The sequence below is a fragment of the Saimiri boliviensis genome, chromosome 13 (genome assembly GCF_048565385.1).
Source record: "Saimiri boliviensis isolate mSaiBol1 chromosome 13, mSaiBol1.pri, whole genome shotgun sequence".
NCBI classification, from domain to species: domain Eukaryota; kingdom Metazoa; phylum Chordata; class Mammalia; order Primates; family Cebidae; genus Saimiri; species Saimiri boliviensis.
Genome location: NC_133461.1, coordinates 20,172,843 through 20,188,720, shown reverse-complemented (window position 1 = coordinate 20,188,720; position 15,878 = coordinate 20,172,843). Strand labels below are relative to the sequence as shown.

Here is a 15,878-nt window from a genome sequence, read left to right as displayed (position 1 = left end):
AGCTTAAGAAAGCTAGAAAACTTTTAAATCCTACTGATTCATGTCTTAACAGGGTGGCTGCATTATATTTTGAAGTATTGAGAATTTTCCAAACATCAGACACATCTACACTAAATGTAAGTGTGGTAGAGACTTGAGGGTTTAGGGCTCATCATTAAGAAACCTTTAGTTATTCTTTTGGACTATGCCTTTACCTCTAGTTGATATTTCCAGGAGGTGCAGTACTTGAGGGCTGTGAGGGAAAATGGAAGGCAGAGTAACAGGAGTTTCAGCACGAACAGCTTTAGATACGGAGAACAGAGGAACTCGAGTTCATGCCCTTTTATATTGCCATGCAGGTTTGTAGAAGAAATAAAAATTGCAACAGAACAGAAAATAATTCCATTTTAAACATATGTAAACATTAAAAACAGAAACCAAAACCAGAAATAACTGACTGACACTAAATGTCCTTAAAGATACATAAAGAACATTTATATAGATGGCTAGGATAAAGAGTAACCCTTTGGCCTGGTATCTATCCCCCAGTGCCTTTCTGTTTTCATCGCTTGCTGCAGCTTAGCTGTGCTTTTGTGCAGAAGAACATTAAAGGAGTCTAGTCAGAATATGGCAGAAGCGTTATTCAGCCTGCAGTGGAGCCATTGTTCAGTTCACAAAGCTCAGTGGTTAAGCAGTGGGCCTCAGAGTAGCTAGCTTTGGTTTGAAGCTTTGGCTTTCTGCTGATTAGTTGTTGACTGTGGTTCTTTAACTTTTATAAGCCAAAAGGAATCTACAAAAAGGATAGAACTAAATTAATGAGATTTTACAGGATAAGATAAAATAATTATCCATGTGCCTGGCACATTAAAAATGCTCAAAATATTGTACCTGTTATTATTGTCATTTCCTGTCAGTTTATTAAAGAAATTCAAGCACCTTTCCATCTTTAGGTTGCAGATTTCAACTAGGTAGCATTATACTTGAGGCCTCAATTAGAGAAACCCAGCTTTAATCAGTTTCTGTGTATTAAGGGTCTACCTAAGGTTTTTTTGTTTTTGGAGGAAAAATAGGAGGCAGTTTAAAACTATAGTGTGGCAGAACAATGAAAACCCAGTACACTGACATTTTACGTTGTCTGAGAGTAAAGTTACCTAAAAAGCCAGCAGTAGATTTTAGGGACAGTATTATCTAGCACAGTGGTGAGGCTGGCCTGCCTCCATATTTTGGTTCTGTCACTTACTAGGCATTTCAGTTGGGTGAGGTTTTAAACCTCTTCATGTCTCACTTTTCCCATCTGTAAAAGAGGAAAGTTAATATTACCTACCTTGTCATGAGGATTGTGTGGGGCAGTCTAACCAGTGAGCTTTCTCGGAATCGTGCCTGGTGCATAGGCAGTGCCGTGTAAGCCTGCTGGGGTGCCTCATCAGCCACTCACTGTGGAGCGCGTATTCACTTGAGTGGAAAAGTTTTTTCATTTAAATGATTATTTTCTCTGTAGACAAAAGTAAATATCTGTGACTGTATTCTTGAATCATGCTCCCAAGAAATAAAACTCCCTAAAGATCCAACTTGCTAAATTATATTTCTAACAATATTTCTTTTTTTTTTTTTTTTTTTTTTTTTTTTTGAGACGGAGTTTCACTCTTGTTACCCAGGCTGGAGTGCAATGGCGCGATCTTGGCTCACCGCAACCTCTGCCTCCTGGGTTCAGGCAATTCTCCTGCCTCAGCCTCCTGAGTAGCTGGGATTACAGGCACACGCCACCATGCCCAGCTGATTTTTTGTATTTTTAGTAGAGACGGGGTTTCACCATGTTGACCAGGATGGTCTCGAACTCTCGACCTCGTGATCCACCCGCCTCGGCCTCCCAAAGTGCTGGGATTACAGGCTTGAGCCACCGCGCCCGGCTCTAACAATATTTCTACAATAAGTTACTGACATTTGTTAAAAAAAAACAAAAAAAAAAAAAACAAAAAAACACCTATTTTCTTCTCTATTCTTGATTAATGGGATAGTTAATTAAATAAGCTGTACTAGCTAGGATGGAGTTTTTTTTTAAAAAATGATTTGCCGGGCGCGGTGGCTCAAGCCTGTAATCCCAGCACTTTGGGAGGCCGAGGCGGGTGGATCACGAGGTCAAGAGATCGAGACCATCCTGGTCAACATGGTGAAACCCCGTCTCTACTAAAAATACAAAAAACTAGCTGGGCATCGTGGTGCGTGCCTGTAATCCCAGCTACTCAGGAGGCTGAGGCAGGAGAATTGCCTGAACCCAGGAGGCGGAGGTTGCGGTGAGCCGAGATCGCGCCATTGCACTCCAGCCTGGGTAACAAGAGCGAAACTCCGTCTCAAAAAAAAAAAAAAAAAATGATTTGAGCCAGGCACAGTGGCTCACACCTATAACTCTAACACTCTGGGAAACTAAGGTGGGAGGGTTGATTGAGCCCAGGAGTTTGAGACCAGCCTAGACAATACAGTGAGACTTCACCTCTACAAAAAATTTAAAAATTAGCCACACACGGTGGCACATGCCTGTGGTCCCAGCCACTTGGGAGGCTAAGGTGGGAGGATAGCTTGAGCCTGGGAGGTCGAAGCTGCAGTGAGCCATGATCGCACTGCTGCATCCAGTCTGGGTAACAGAGCAAGACCCTGTCTCAAATAATAAATTTTTTTTAATGATTTGGACTAGTTTATTTTACACAGAAGTACTTAATTCCCCTGAATATAATTTGGTTGCAGACTTCAATACAAAATAGTTACACTTTTTATAAGACATTTTAGGAAAGAGAAAAAAATATTTTGGTGTTAAATGCCTTAATCTCATTCAGCAGTGGCAGGGCTGGGCACATGGCATTAATGTAAGGGAACAACATTCAGCTTTTCCCTGGATGAATGGAAACTAAGCCTTCTCTCACATTTATATCACCCCCCAATCAAGTCTTGGTGAAGCCAGATATGTTACCTGACATGAGGAAGGCAGCACCCAGGCTTGCTGGTCAGCTGTTTCGAAGTAATACCAGTTGTTGAAATGACACCATTTCTACTGAAAGTTAGACTCCTGAAAAGAGAACTCCAGATCTGACACTGTCTTGATTGGTTTGCATTAATTTAATGCAATTCAGTAAATATTTACTGAGTTCTTCCTGCTACCTCCATAGTCCAGATAAGGAGAATGCATGCCGTGTACTAAGGGAAGTAATAGTGCATAAAGATCATGATCTGTCCCCCTAAGAAAATTATACTCCCTTACTACAATGAGAAAAAACACTATATATGGAGTTGAAACATACATCAACTGTGTGATTTTAAGCAAATCATTTAATCTATGTAATTTAATTTTCTCTACAAAATAAGAGTGGAAAGTATTTAAAGCTGTTATATAGATTAAAATTAGATTGTATGTATGAAAGTCCTTTGAAAACCAAGAAAATGTTATACGGGTTATCTCTAATCTGAAAATCCAAAATACTTCTGGTCCCAAACATTTCTGATAAGAGATATTCAGACTGTACAAATGTAAAAGATTAGTGTCATTATGATGATTTCTTATCAGAAAAACTAAGTAGGCATAGGACTCTACGATATCAGGAAAAGCCAGTATGTGATTGTCAGAAAGTGCTGCTACAGCATTTCAAGGTAGGGATTGAAGTGTGTTAGAAAGCCACAAACCAAGTAGAAAGTTGCCAAGGATTCTGAACTTTGGAAATAACCCCTGAGGACTGATTATGGTTTGGGTAGATAGAAAATAGGTGAGTGACTTGAGCACAGTTATGGAGGTTAAAAATAAGTTTATCTCGCTCTTGAAGCAGTAAAGAGACTGATGGAAAATAGAGTTATATTTTGAGTACTTGAGTATAAATTGTACTCTTTTTAAAGTTTGTAATGTAATGATTTCAGTGTATTCACAAAGTTGGATATCAGTCACCACTACCTAACTTCAGAAGATTTCCATCACCCCAAAAAGAAACCCATATCCATTAGCAGTCACTCCCATTCCTCCTCACTGCAGCCCCTGGCAACCATAAATCAATTTTGTTTCTATGGATTTGCCTATTGTGGACATTCATACAAATGGAATCACCCAATATGTGGCCTTTTATGTCTGGCTTCTTTCACTTTGCATAGTGTTTTCAAAGTTCATTTATATTGTAGCATGTACTAGAACAGGCGTCCCCAAACTGCGGCCCCCTGAGGCCATTTATCCGGCCCCCCGCCGCACTTCAGGAAGGGGCACCTCTTTCATTGGTGGTCAGTGAGAGGAGCACAGTATGTGGCGGCCCTCCAACGGTCTGAGGGACAGTGAACTGGCCCCCTGTGTAAAAAGTTTGGGGACGCCTGTACTAGAACTTCATTTTAGGGCTAGATAATATTCCATTATATGATTCCACTATATTTTATCCATTTATCATCTCATAGATATTTTTGGACATTATGAATAATACTGCTATGAACATTTGTATACACATTCTTGTGTGGACATAGTTTCCAGTTTTCTTCACTGTGTACCTGGGAGTGAAACTGCTGGGTCATATGGCAGTTCTATATTTAACTTTTTGAGGAACTGCGAGACTCTTTCCAAAGTTCCTACACCATTTTACATTTGTGCCACCAGAAATGAATGAGGGTTCCAATTTCTCTACATCCTTGCCAACACTTGTTCTTGTCTGTCTTTTTTATTGTAGCCATCCTGGTGAGTGTGAACTGGCTTGGATTTGCATCTCACTAGTGGCTAATGATGTTCAGCGTCTTTTCATGTACATATTTGCCATTTGTATATCCTCTTTGGAGAAGCATCAGATCTTTTCACTAGTTTTAAATCTAGTCATTAGTCTTTTTATTGATGAGTGGAAGAGTTCTTTATTCTGGATACAAGCTTTTCTTATCAGATAAATGATTTGCAAGTATTTTCTCCTGTTGTGTGGGTTGTCTTTTCACTTACCTGATCTTTGTGGTTTATTAAAATAAATCTATTCCTTTGGTCATTATTTTTAAAACCCTATCTGTGCACTCCTTTTTAAAATTTCCTAGTGTGCACTCTTATTTTCATTCATAGCAGTAATTTAGCTTCTTGCTAGGCTAGTCTCTCTTCTGTTAGCTTTCATTCCAGGTCCATTCCATGTTTATTTCTATTCTCCTGCCCATAATCTACCTTGCTCGCTCGCTCTCTGCCTTTCCAAATTCTAGCCACTCTCTCCCTTCAGACCATCCCCTGTTGTTTCACTTCATACTAATACTCCTCTCTGTACCTTACTCATTTCATGCATACATCATTGTCCTACAACATGATTTATGGCATTTAATTATATGATGACTTTCATTGTTGCTTGATAACAGGAGCGTGCGTGAATCTCCATGCATGAATCTTTGTCTTTGTCTTTGTTTCCCTCAGTGCCTACATGATAACTTCCAGTGTGCACATGAGCAATAGTATAAATTCATACGTGGTAAATAGGTATATCCATTTTCTCATTTTAGCTGACATGGTGTATTTCAAAGAACCATTTTTCCTATTTTAATATAAATTCAAAAAAAAGTAGGCCTGGATTTTGTCTTCTAGGACCACATGAAGCAAATTGTGTTTAGTTCTCAAAGTCACATTCTCTGCTCGCAGTTGGGGCTGTAATTACAATGGATTAACTATTTTTGGTTCCCTATCTAAATGCCTTTTACAATTTGCTTTAAAATACTGTGTAAAGAAATCATCATATCCAGAATATTGAGAGTAAAATTAATGGGCTCTAGAGATTGCAAGCAGAGAGGAGTCTATCTTCAAAGGTATTTCTGTCCAGTATTTTTATAAAGAAGTTCAGACTGATATTTTTTTTGTTTGTTACAGCCAAAACAAATTTCTTTTCAAGAAAACATTGAGTTGTTTGTGTTTTTATAGTATCAATTCTCAGGAAATCTGATTCATCTATTGAGTCGAGTCCTTAAACTGTCCCAAAATTTAGATTAATTCAAAAGACTCTAGATGGAAGATTAATGATATTTATATCTCATAACAAAAAGAAAAAATAGTAACGTGTGAAATCAGATTTCCCATCTCTAGTTATAAATCTACATTTATATTTTTATAATGCTTAACTAACGTTGATGGTAATACCTGCAGAGTTTCTTGACTTTATATTGCAGTTACTATTTATCTGAATTGTGTGTGTGTTCCTCCATTTAATGCTTACTAAGCTCCTGCTCTGTGCCAGGAATTCACAAATAAACCTAAGACTGTCTCTGCCCTAGATTCATGGCGTCAGGACGGAAATCCTAGCTGCATTCTTTTTTATATATCATGAAATAAAATTGTATTTCATATTATACTATTGGTTACAAATATATTTTATAAATTAGGATATACTTCAGACAGCATTCTAATATTGTCTTAAAACACAAAGTTTAAGTACAGACTATTGGTGATAATTTTTTATGGTTTTTTTTTGTTTGTTTGTTTTTGAGACAGAGTCTTGCCCTGTCACCCAGGCTGGAGTGCAGCGGCATGATCTTGGCTCATAGCAACCTCCATCTACCAGGTTCAAGTAATTCTCCTGCCTCAGCCTCCCTAGTAGCTGGGATTACAGGTGCCCGCCACCACGCCTAGCCAATTTTTGTATTTTTAGGAGAGATGGGGTTTTACCACGTTGGCCAGGCTGATCTCGAACCCTTGACCTCAGGTTATCTGCCGGCCTGGGCCTCCCAAAGTGCTGGGATTATAGGTGTGAGCCATTGCACCTGGCTTGTTGCCAATAATTTTAAATGCAAATTAAACATTGTCTATTTATAATTGGATATTTCTTACATATGCTCACATCAACTTAAAAATGGGGTTTTTGTTGTTTGTTTTCAAAAAGTTATGTAGTCTATATGTTCAGAGTACATTTAGAATTGACATCTACCTCTCTTTCATTTTTCCTCTTTTTAGGGTTATTGTATTATGCAGGACATGGTTATGAAAATTTTGGGAACAGTTTCATGGTCCCTGTTGATGCTCCAAATCCATATAGGTCTGAAAATTGTCTGTGTGTGCAAAATATACTAAAATTGATGCAAGAAAAAGAAACTGGACTTAATGTATTCTTGTTGGATATGTGTAGGAAAAGGTAAATTTTCTAATCTTTATTAACAATTGTTGGAGTTAAATATCAACCTTGACAAACTAGAGAAACCTGTGAAATGCTGACAGCCATTTGCCTTTATGAATTTTATACATTGAAACTGGAAGAACAAAACTAAAGGAAAACGTTTATCTACTCCATGTAGATCTAATTTTTTAAATTCTTCCTATTGCTATAAAACACAAATGAACTAACTGGCATGGGCATTTACTCATACTACAGGGGATTCAATGCTCCAGAATGTCTTCAGATGTCTTTAATAATCACTATAGTTATTCCCTCAGGAATTAACGAAACCAACACCCATGGAGTTAGGACTTCTGGTCTTGCAAACACAGAATGAGTAACTGAAGCAGATGTTTGGAGGTTTGGATTCCATTTGTCTGCCATTGCCTTACTAAGGAATAGAACCAATGACTGTTCTTCTAGATTTACTATTTTTTGCTTGCTCAGCATTTACCAATCAAAATCCAGTGCCAGGGTTCAAATGCAACTCCAGTTTTAAAGCTAACAAGACAAAATATGACTGTCTGCTGTCTTAATAGTTTAGGAGTCCTGGGTTTTTTTTGGTAGATACATGGCTACCTAGATGAAAAATTTTAGATCTATAATTTTAAATTGTGTATTCTAAAATAGTGTTGTGTTTTCTCATTATTTATACTTTTAAGAACACTCTTTAACTTTTCATATTTCTATCTGTTCTTCTCTGCCTCCCTTAAACAGAAATGACTACGATGATACTATTCCAATCTTGGATGCACTAAAAGTCACTGCCAATATTGTGTTTGGATATGCCACGTAAGAAACTTTTATGTTTATGTTAAAGATTCCTTTACTCTTTGATGTCTTTTTGTTTGTTGTTGCTTTTTAGGAGCAGGGATCTTACCCTGTTACCCAGGCTAGAGTGCAGAGGCACAATCATAGCTCACTGCTCCTGGGCTCAAGTGGTCCTCCTGTCTCAGCCTTCTGAGTTGCAGGGACTACAGGCATTTGCCACTGTGCCTGGTTCCTGAGGTCTTTCTGATTATAGATTAGAGGCCTAGAAAATAGCTATCAGCATGTAGGCATAAATTTACCTTCTTGATATTCTTTGTAGAAAATTTTAAATCATTGACTTTAGCATTCCATATCTTGGTATCTTTCTATTAAGCCAAAAGCATATAGTTCCTGCTTAAAGCTTAATTATTTAATTATTGATGTCATGTGAGAGGCAGAAGAGAAAATGAGGCTCATCAGTGTATACAGAAGTCCCATGTTGCAAGTGTTTTCTAATGTTTTTTTTAAAAAATGATTTTTATTTGATATTGACAAGTTATAATTGTATATGTTTATGGGATACAAAGATATGCTGTGATGTACATATTCAATGTGGAATGATTGAATCAAGTTAATTAACATATCACCTCGAATACTTATCATTTTTTCCTCCTGAGAAACATTGTGCCCTGTGACTAACATTCCCTCCACTGTTCCCACGCCCTAGCGTCTGGTAACCACAATTCTGCTGGCTGCTCCTCCAAGTTCATTTTTATTAGCATCCACATATAATCAAGAACATAACAGCATTTGCCTTTCTGTGCCTGGTTTAATGTCTTTCTTTTTCTGTTTTTAAGGTGTCAAGGAGCAGAAGCTTTTGAAATCCAGCATTCTGGATTGGCAAATGGAATCTTTATGAAATTTTTAAAAGATAGATTATTAGAAGAGAAGAAAATTACTGTGTTACTGGATGAAGTTGCAGAAGGTAAAATAAAAAATAAGAGAAAACTACTCAGAAAAAGGAGGAGATATACCTATTCAGGGTTCTCTCTCTGGTGATTGTTTTATTCTTACTGTTGTTGTGTGGATTTAGAATTAGTATCTACTTTATACAACGGTTTTTATGTTAATAATAAGTTCCACAACACTCTTGCTATTTGATGTCTTCTTTCCTTCCGTGTTGACATAGCTCTCCACCATCTGTGCAGCATTATGTAGACTACAAGGCTAAGCCCAAGCACAGTCACAAAATGAAGTTGGATCCTTAGAGCAGGCGCTCCCAGACTTTTTACACAGGGGGCCAGTTCACTGTCCCTCAGACTGTTGGAGGGCCGCCACATACTGTGCTCCTCTCACTGACCACCAATGAAAGAGGTGCCCCTTCCTGAAGTGCGGCGGGGGGCCGGATAAATGGCCTCAGGGGGCCGCATGCGGCCCGCGGGCTGTAGTTTGGGGACGCCTGCCTTAGAGCTCTACTTTGTTTCTATGCCCGGTACCTTGGTGCTAGCAAATCTTTTTATTTTGGGTAGCGGGTGTGGAGGGGTGGTGAAGAGTTGTCCAGTGATCAGTCTCTCCCAGGATGAGAGAGAGAAAACTTTGCAGAAATGTTTACACACTGCTGGGAAAAACAGTTCATTTTTATCCTTTATGAACTTAGTAGTTTTAAAATCATGATTTAAGGATGTGATCCTAGAGGGGTCTAATGCCACATCTTCTATCTGTTCTTTCTCTGCTTGCTGGTATAATGCTATGAACATGTCAGATGCTGAATAAGTACCTATTATATCAACAGATTGCACTGTGTTTTTAGAAAAAAGCATTTTATAAGCCATAGCAAAAAGAAGGTAACTTGGCCAGGCATGGTGCTCAAGCTGTAATTTCAGCACTTTGGGAAGCCAAGGCAGGAAGATCACTTAAGACCAGGAGTTCAAGACCAGCCATCTGGGCAACATAGCAAGACTCTGTCTCCAAAATAAAATAAAAAAACAGGCCGGGCGCGGTGGCTCAGGCCTGTAATCCTAGCACTTTTGGAGGCCGAGGTGGGTGGATCACCTGAGGTCAGGAGTTCAAGACCAACCTGGCCATCATGGTGAAACCCCATCTTTTTTTTTTTTTTTTTTCTTTTGAGACAGAGTTTCGCTCTTGTTACCCAGGCTGGAGTGCAATGGCACGATCTCGGCTCACCGCAACCTCCGCCTCCTGAGTTCAGGCAAATCTCCTGCCTCAGCCTCCTGAGTAGCTGGGATTACAGGCACGAGCCACCATGCCCAGCTAATTTTTTTATATTTTTAGTAGAGACGGGGTTTCACCATGTTGACCAGGATGGTCTCGATCTCTCGACCTCGTGATCCACCCGCCTCGGCCTCCCAAAGTGCTGGGATTACAGGCTTGAGCCACCGCGCCCGGCCCATCATTAAAAAATAAATAAATAAATAAAATAAAAAAACATTAAGAAGGTAATTCTTTTACAAACTAGCACCACTAGAAAATGGAGTTTCATGGATGTTCCCAGTGATGGCAGTTTGGGTATAAGTTGTTTGACCATGTCATATTTATTTTCAGTTTTTTATCTGTATAGCTATTTTAGTTATATCACTTGACTTAGCTGCTTTTCCATTTAACATAACCAGCCAGGGCTTTGGACTTCCTGCCAACCTCCTACTTCAACCGGAGAAGTTCTACTTTTATTTGTTTATACATTGGGCTTCTTCTTAAGTTCACATTTTAAAGGAAAGGTTCTGCTGCTTAAAAAAAAAAAAAGAAAACTTTTGGATTATGTCAGTTATATTCAAACTGAGATCCAGTAAGGTGCTCCAGAAACTCTAAAGTGTTTTATTTGAATTTCATTTTTAAGTACAATTTTAACTGTAAGCACCATGCTCACCCATATATGATATTTACCAAATTGTCATAGCAATAAATGGCATCTTGATATATGCTGTGAGGATATTTGAACTTCTTATAGTCTTAGGAAAACTTTGCTTTTTGCTGATCTTTTTCAGTTCCACCATGTCTGCTTAACCACAGTTGCCCAGGCAAGAAGACACTGCAGTGTATACGGAGCACACTCAGTTCAGTGCTGTCCACGCTGTGCCCTTCATGGGGAACGGCCAGCTCATTGTACAAAATAAGTAAAGGCCTAATAGTATCATGATTTACTTACTTATTTTGTGCAATGATATATTATGATAAATAATATGGTTAAATCCAGCCCTTAAGTTTTGGGTGCTTTATGTCTGACCCCTGTCTTCGTAGTAAAAAGCAAAAAGTAGTTGTACAAAATTTTTCACAAGCCATTCAACTTTGAAACAAAACTTTGCTGCTTCTCCCTTTGGATCTTCTGGATTATTTAGTTAAAAATTATTCTGTGGCTGGACATGTGGCTCACACCTGTAATCCCAGCACTTCGGGAGACCGAGGTAGGAGGATTACTTGAGCCCAGGAGTTCAAGACCAGCCTGGGCAACACAGCAAGACGCCATCTCAATTAAAAACATATATACTCGGGGCCAGGTACAGTGGCTCATGCCTGTAATTCCAGCAGTTGGGGAGGCTGAGGCAGGAGAATCACTTGAGCACAGAAGTTTGAGACCAGCCTAAGCAACATTGTGAGACTCCCATCTCTATAAAAATTTTAAAAATTAGCCAGGCTTAGGTGGGAGGATTGCTTGAGCCTGGGAGTTTGAGACAGTAGTAAGTATGATCATGCCACTGCTCTCCAGCATGTGTGACAGAGCAAGCCCTTGTCTTAAAAAAAGAGGAGGGAAAAAATGTATTCAGAGATTATAAGCCAAGCAGTTGAAGGGAAAAATAAACATGTTATCTATTTCTTTTTAGTTTTTTTTGACAGTCTCACTCTGTCAGCCAGGCTAGATGCAGTGGCACAACCTTGGCTTACTGCAGCCTCCGCCTCCCAGGTTCAAAGGATTCTTTGGCTTCAACCTCCCAAGTCCAGTAACTGGGACTTTAGGCACGCACCACCATGCATAGCCAATTTTTGTATTTTTGTTAGAGACAGGGTTTCGCCATGTTGGCCAGGCTTGTCTTGAACTCCTGGCCTCAACTGATCTACCCAACTCAGCCTCCCAAAATGCTGGGATTAGAGGTGTGACCCACCATTGCCCAGCCCTTTTACCAGTTTCAACTATGTGCTAGGAAAACAAAATATGAGATAAATTGTTATAAAGCTGCAGCCATCAGTCTGTAACCCCCGATTTTTATTTTGGACTATACAGGACAGCATTATTAGAAGTATTGAATATACTTCTGAAGGTTTTTATTGTGTGTGGATATTCAATATGAATATAGGACCTTGACAGTAACCTACATTTAATTATAGAAACCCTCTTTTCCCTTCTCCCACTCCATAACCACCATTCTAAACTCATTCCTTTTTCTTCTTACATAGTTTGAGTTTATATATATCCCCAAAAAATTTGCTTTTAACTTTATAAAACAGTATTATGCTGTATGTAGTCTTTGGGGACTAGAATTTTTCTAGTTATTATTTTGCTAAGATTGATCCATATTGTTGCATGACTGTAGTTTTTTCATTTTATCTTCTATGTAATGTTCTACTATGCAAACATACTACAGTTTTTTTCAACTACTCTCCTGTTGGTGAGCATTCGAGTTAGTTGCGGGTTTTTGCTGTTGCGAACTGTGCTATTCTAACAGTCTTGTATATGTCTCCTGGAATATGTATGCAAGAATTTCTTTGCGGTGTAATTCTAGGACTTGGAATTGCTGGGTCATAGGGTGTGACAGTATTCAATTTTAAGAGGGAATGCCAGACAGTTTTGTAAAGTGGTTGCTGAGTTCACATTTACCCCACTCCCCTCAGCCAGCAAAAGATAACGTGAATCTGTACTCGATCTATCACTTGATAGTCAGACTTTTATATTTTTGCCAGTCACGTGTTAAATAGTATCTCATGTGGTCTTGATTTGGTTTTCCCTAACCACTAGTGATACTGAACATTGTTCATATTTTTAATAGCTATATGTATATCTTATGTGAAACACCTGTTCATGTCGTTTGTCCATTTTTCCACTGTGTGGGATTTTTTTTTTTTTTTTTGGCCTATTGATATAGAGGAATGTTATATAGGTTCTTAATATGATACCAGCTAGGACCTCTAAGACACTATGGAAATAGAAGTGGTAGTTGTGGGCATCCTTGTCTCGTTTTTGACTTTAAAGGGAATACTGCTAATATTTTCACATTTGGAATAATATTGTAAGTTTTTTATTAATACTGTTTATTGGGTTTAGGAAGTTCTCTTCACCTAATTTTTTTGAAAATTTTTATTATGAATAAATGTTGAACAAGATTAAATAGTTTTTCTGCAGCTATGAAGAAGATAATAGGATGTTTTTCAGTTTCTTAATGTAGAGGGTTAAATTAATGGATAGTCTAACATTAATCCAACTTGAGATAAATCATTTTCATTGGGATATATTTTTAATACACTACTAGATTTAATCTGCTATCATTTTGTTTACAATTTTCATATGGAAAATGGGCCTGTAATTTTACTTTCTTACAGTATTTGATTTAATTTTATGAGAAAATAAAGTTAGTATTTAGTGATATCAGTGTTAGCAGTATCAGTGGCATACGGAGTATCATTGTTATGCTGACCTTGTAGAATGAGATGGAAGTCGTGATGGTTGATTTTATGTCAACTTTCACCAGGCCTCAGTGCCAAGGTATTTAGTTTATTTAGTTATTTAAATTATTTAGTTATTTAGATATTTAGTTTATTTAACTATTTAGATTATTCAAGATGTGATGGATCCAGTGTTATTCTGGATGAGATTAAAGTGTAAATTGATGGACTTTGAGTAAAGCAGATTGCCCTCCATAATGTGGATGGGCATCATCCAGTTAGCTGAAGGCCTTACTGGAGCAAACACTGACCTCCCACAAGCAAGGAGACTGCCAGCAGCCTGCCTTTAGGGCTCAGACTACAACTCTTCTCTGCTCCCCACCCTGCCTGCCTGTCCTGCAGATTTCAGACTTGCACCGCCACAATTTCATGAACCAATACCTTAAGTTAATCTCCTCACTCTCCCTCTACGTGCACACACACACACATGTGCATGCATGTACGCACACGTGCATCCTGTTGGTACTGCTTCTCTGGAGAACTCTAATACAGAAGTATACCCTGTTGTTTACTGGGAAATTTTGTATAAATTATGATCTGTTTCCTAACGTTTATGGGAGAACTTGCCTATAAACCAATCTAGGATTTTTGTTTTGTTTTGTGTTTGGTAGAAGATTTTTAACTACTGCTTCAATATCTTGAATATTTCTTTTACCATTTAGGCTTTTCATTTGTTTTTTGAGTCAGTTTTGATAACTTATATTTTCCTAGGAATCTGGACAGTTTTCAGATTTGTTGTCATTTAGTTGCCCGTATTTCTAATAGTGTTCTTTAATGTCCGCTTTCTCTGTGGTTATGCTCCCCTTTTCATCAGTGTCACTTGTACCTGCTTTCCTTTTTTCTTTATTGCCAGCTTTGACCCATTGTGCTATTTTGTATTGAAGAACCAATCTTTGGCTCTGTTGATTTCTTCTACTTTTTTCTTGTTTTCTATATCATTAACTTCTGTTTATTTATGTCTTGCCTTGCATTTAATTTATTTTTCTAACATCATAAATAGTTCATTCACTTTTAGCCCGTTTTCTTCAATTTAAGTTTCTAAGTCTCTCTTAAAATATCATTTTCGGCCGGGCGCGGTGGCTAACGCCTGTGATCCCAGTACTTTGGGAGGCCGAGGCAGGTGGATCACGAGGTCAAGAGATCGAGACCATCCTAGTCAACATGGTGAAACCCCGTCTCTACTAAAAATACAAAACATTTAGCTGGGCATGGTGGTGCGTGCCTGTAATCCCAGCTACTCAGGAGGCTGAGGCAGGAGAATTGCCTGAACCCAGGAGGCGGAGGTTGCGGTGAGCCGAGATCGCGCCATTGCACTCCAGCCTGGGTAACAAGAGCAAAACTCCCATCTCAAAAAAAAAAAAAAAAACATTTTCATCACATCCTACAAGTTTAGATTTTTTTAATTTCTACTTTTTCTTTGACCTTTAAATTATATAATATTGTCTTTAATTTTCAAACATGGCAGGAATTTTTAGCTTTTTGGTTTTTATTTCTACCTTAATTCCTTAGTGATCAAATAGTCTGTCTAGTTGCCATGCTTTGTAATTTGTGAGTTTTCATTATGGCCAAGTAAAAGATGAAATTTTGTCAATTTTGCATGTGTACCTGGAAAAATTGGTATTTTTATAGTAACTGGTTGTAGAGTTCTATGTATGCCCATTACGTTTGGTATGTTGTTTTGTTCAGTTCTGTATTTCTGCTGATTGTCTTTTTGATCAATAACTGAGAGAGATGTTGAAATCTCTCAATTTACTGAATTTTTCTTGTAATTATAGCAATTTTCACTTCACACATATGACTATCTTATTGTGCTTTAAATGCATATATTTTCTTACTGAATTGAACATTTCATTATTATGCAGTGATGCCTCCATTCCAAATAATGCTTTTTGTCTTTTTGTGTCATAATACAGCCATACCAGCTTCCTTTTGGCTGACCTAATATGTTATTTTTTACACTTTTACTTGCAAACGTTTCATGTCATTCTGCTTTACTGTAGCTTTTGGAGGCATCATATAGCAAATTGTTTAAAATCCAATCTGAGAAAATTAAGTTCATTTGCATTTGTTATTTTTTGTATTTGTTTTTACCATCTAATTTTTTGATTTGGCTCATATTCATTTTTATGTCTTTTCTTCTCCAACAAATACTAATTTTAATGTACTTTTACAATACTTGGTGTCTCCTTTTAACCCCTAACAGGTTAATTTAACTTAGACTTTGTTCTGGATCACTGTATATTTTTGCCTCTCTTTTTTTAAAAGAACCTTACTATTGTTAATTTATAACATAGTAGACAGAAGTAGGATAAACTATAACAAAGAATATGATAGTTCTAAATTTAAACTGATGTGTAGCCATATACA

At 37.9% G+C, this 15,878-nt stretch overlaps 1 protein-coding gene across 5 annotated transcripts in view; it reads left to right on the top strand.

Annotated features, from left to right (window-relative positions):
- The window catches only part of MALT1 (MALT1 paracaspase), an 85,581-nt gene that overhangs the window by 56,010 nt on the left and 13,693 nt on the right, over positions 1–15,878 (top strand). For all 5 annotated transcript variants that reach the window (XM_074383343.1, XM_074383341.1, XM_074383344.1 and 2 more), the window contains 3 exons: positions 6,893–7,070; positions 7,809–7,883; positions 8,699–8,826. In XM_074383343.1, the coding sequence (XP_074239444.1) occupies positions 6,893–7,070; positions 7,809–7,883; positions 8,699–8,826 (381 nt within the window). The remainder of the gene's footprint in view (positions 1–6,892; positions 7,071–7,808; positions 7,884–8,698; positions 8,827–15,878) is intronic.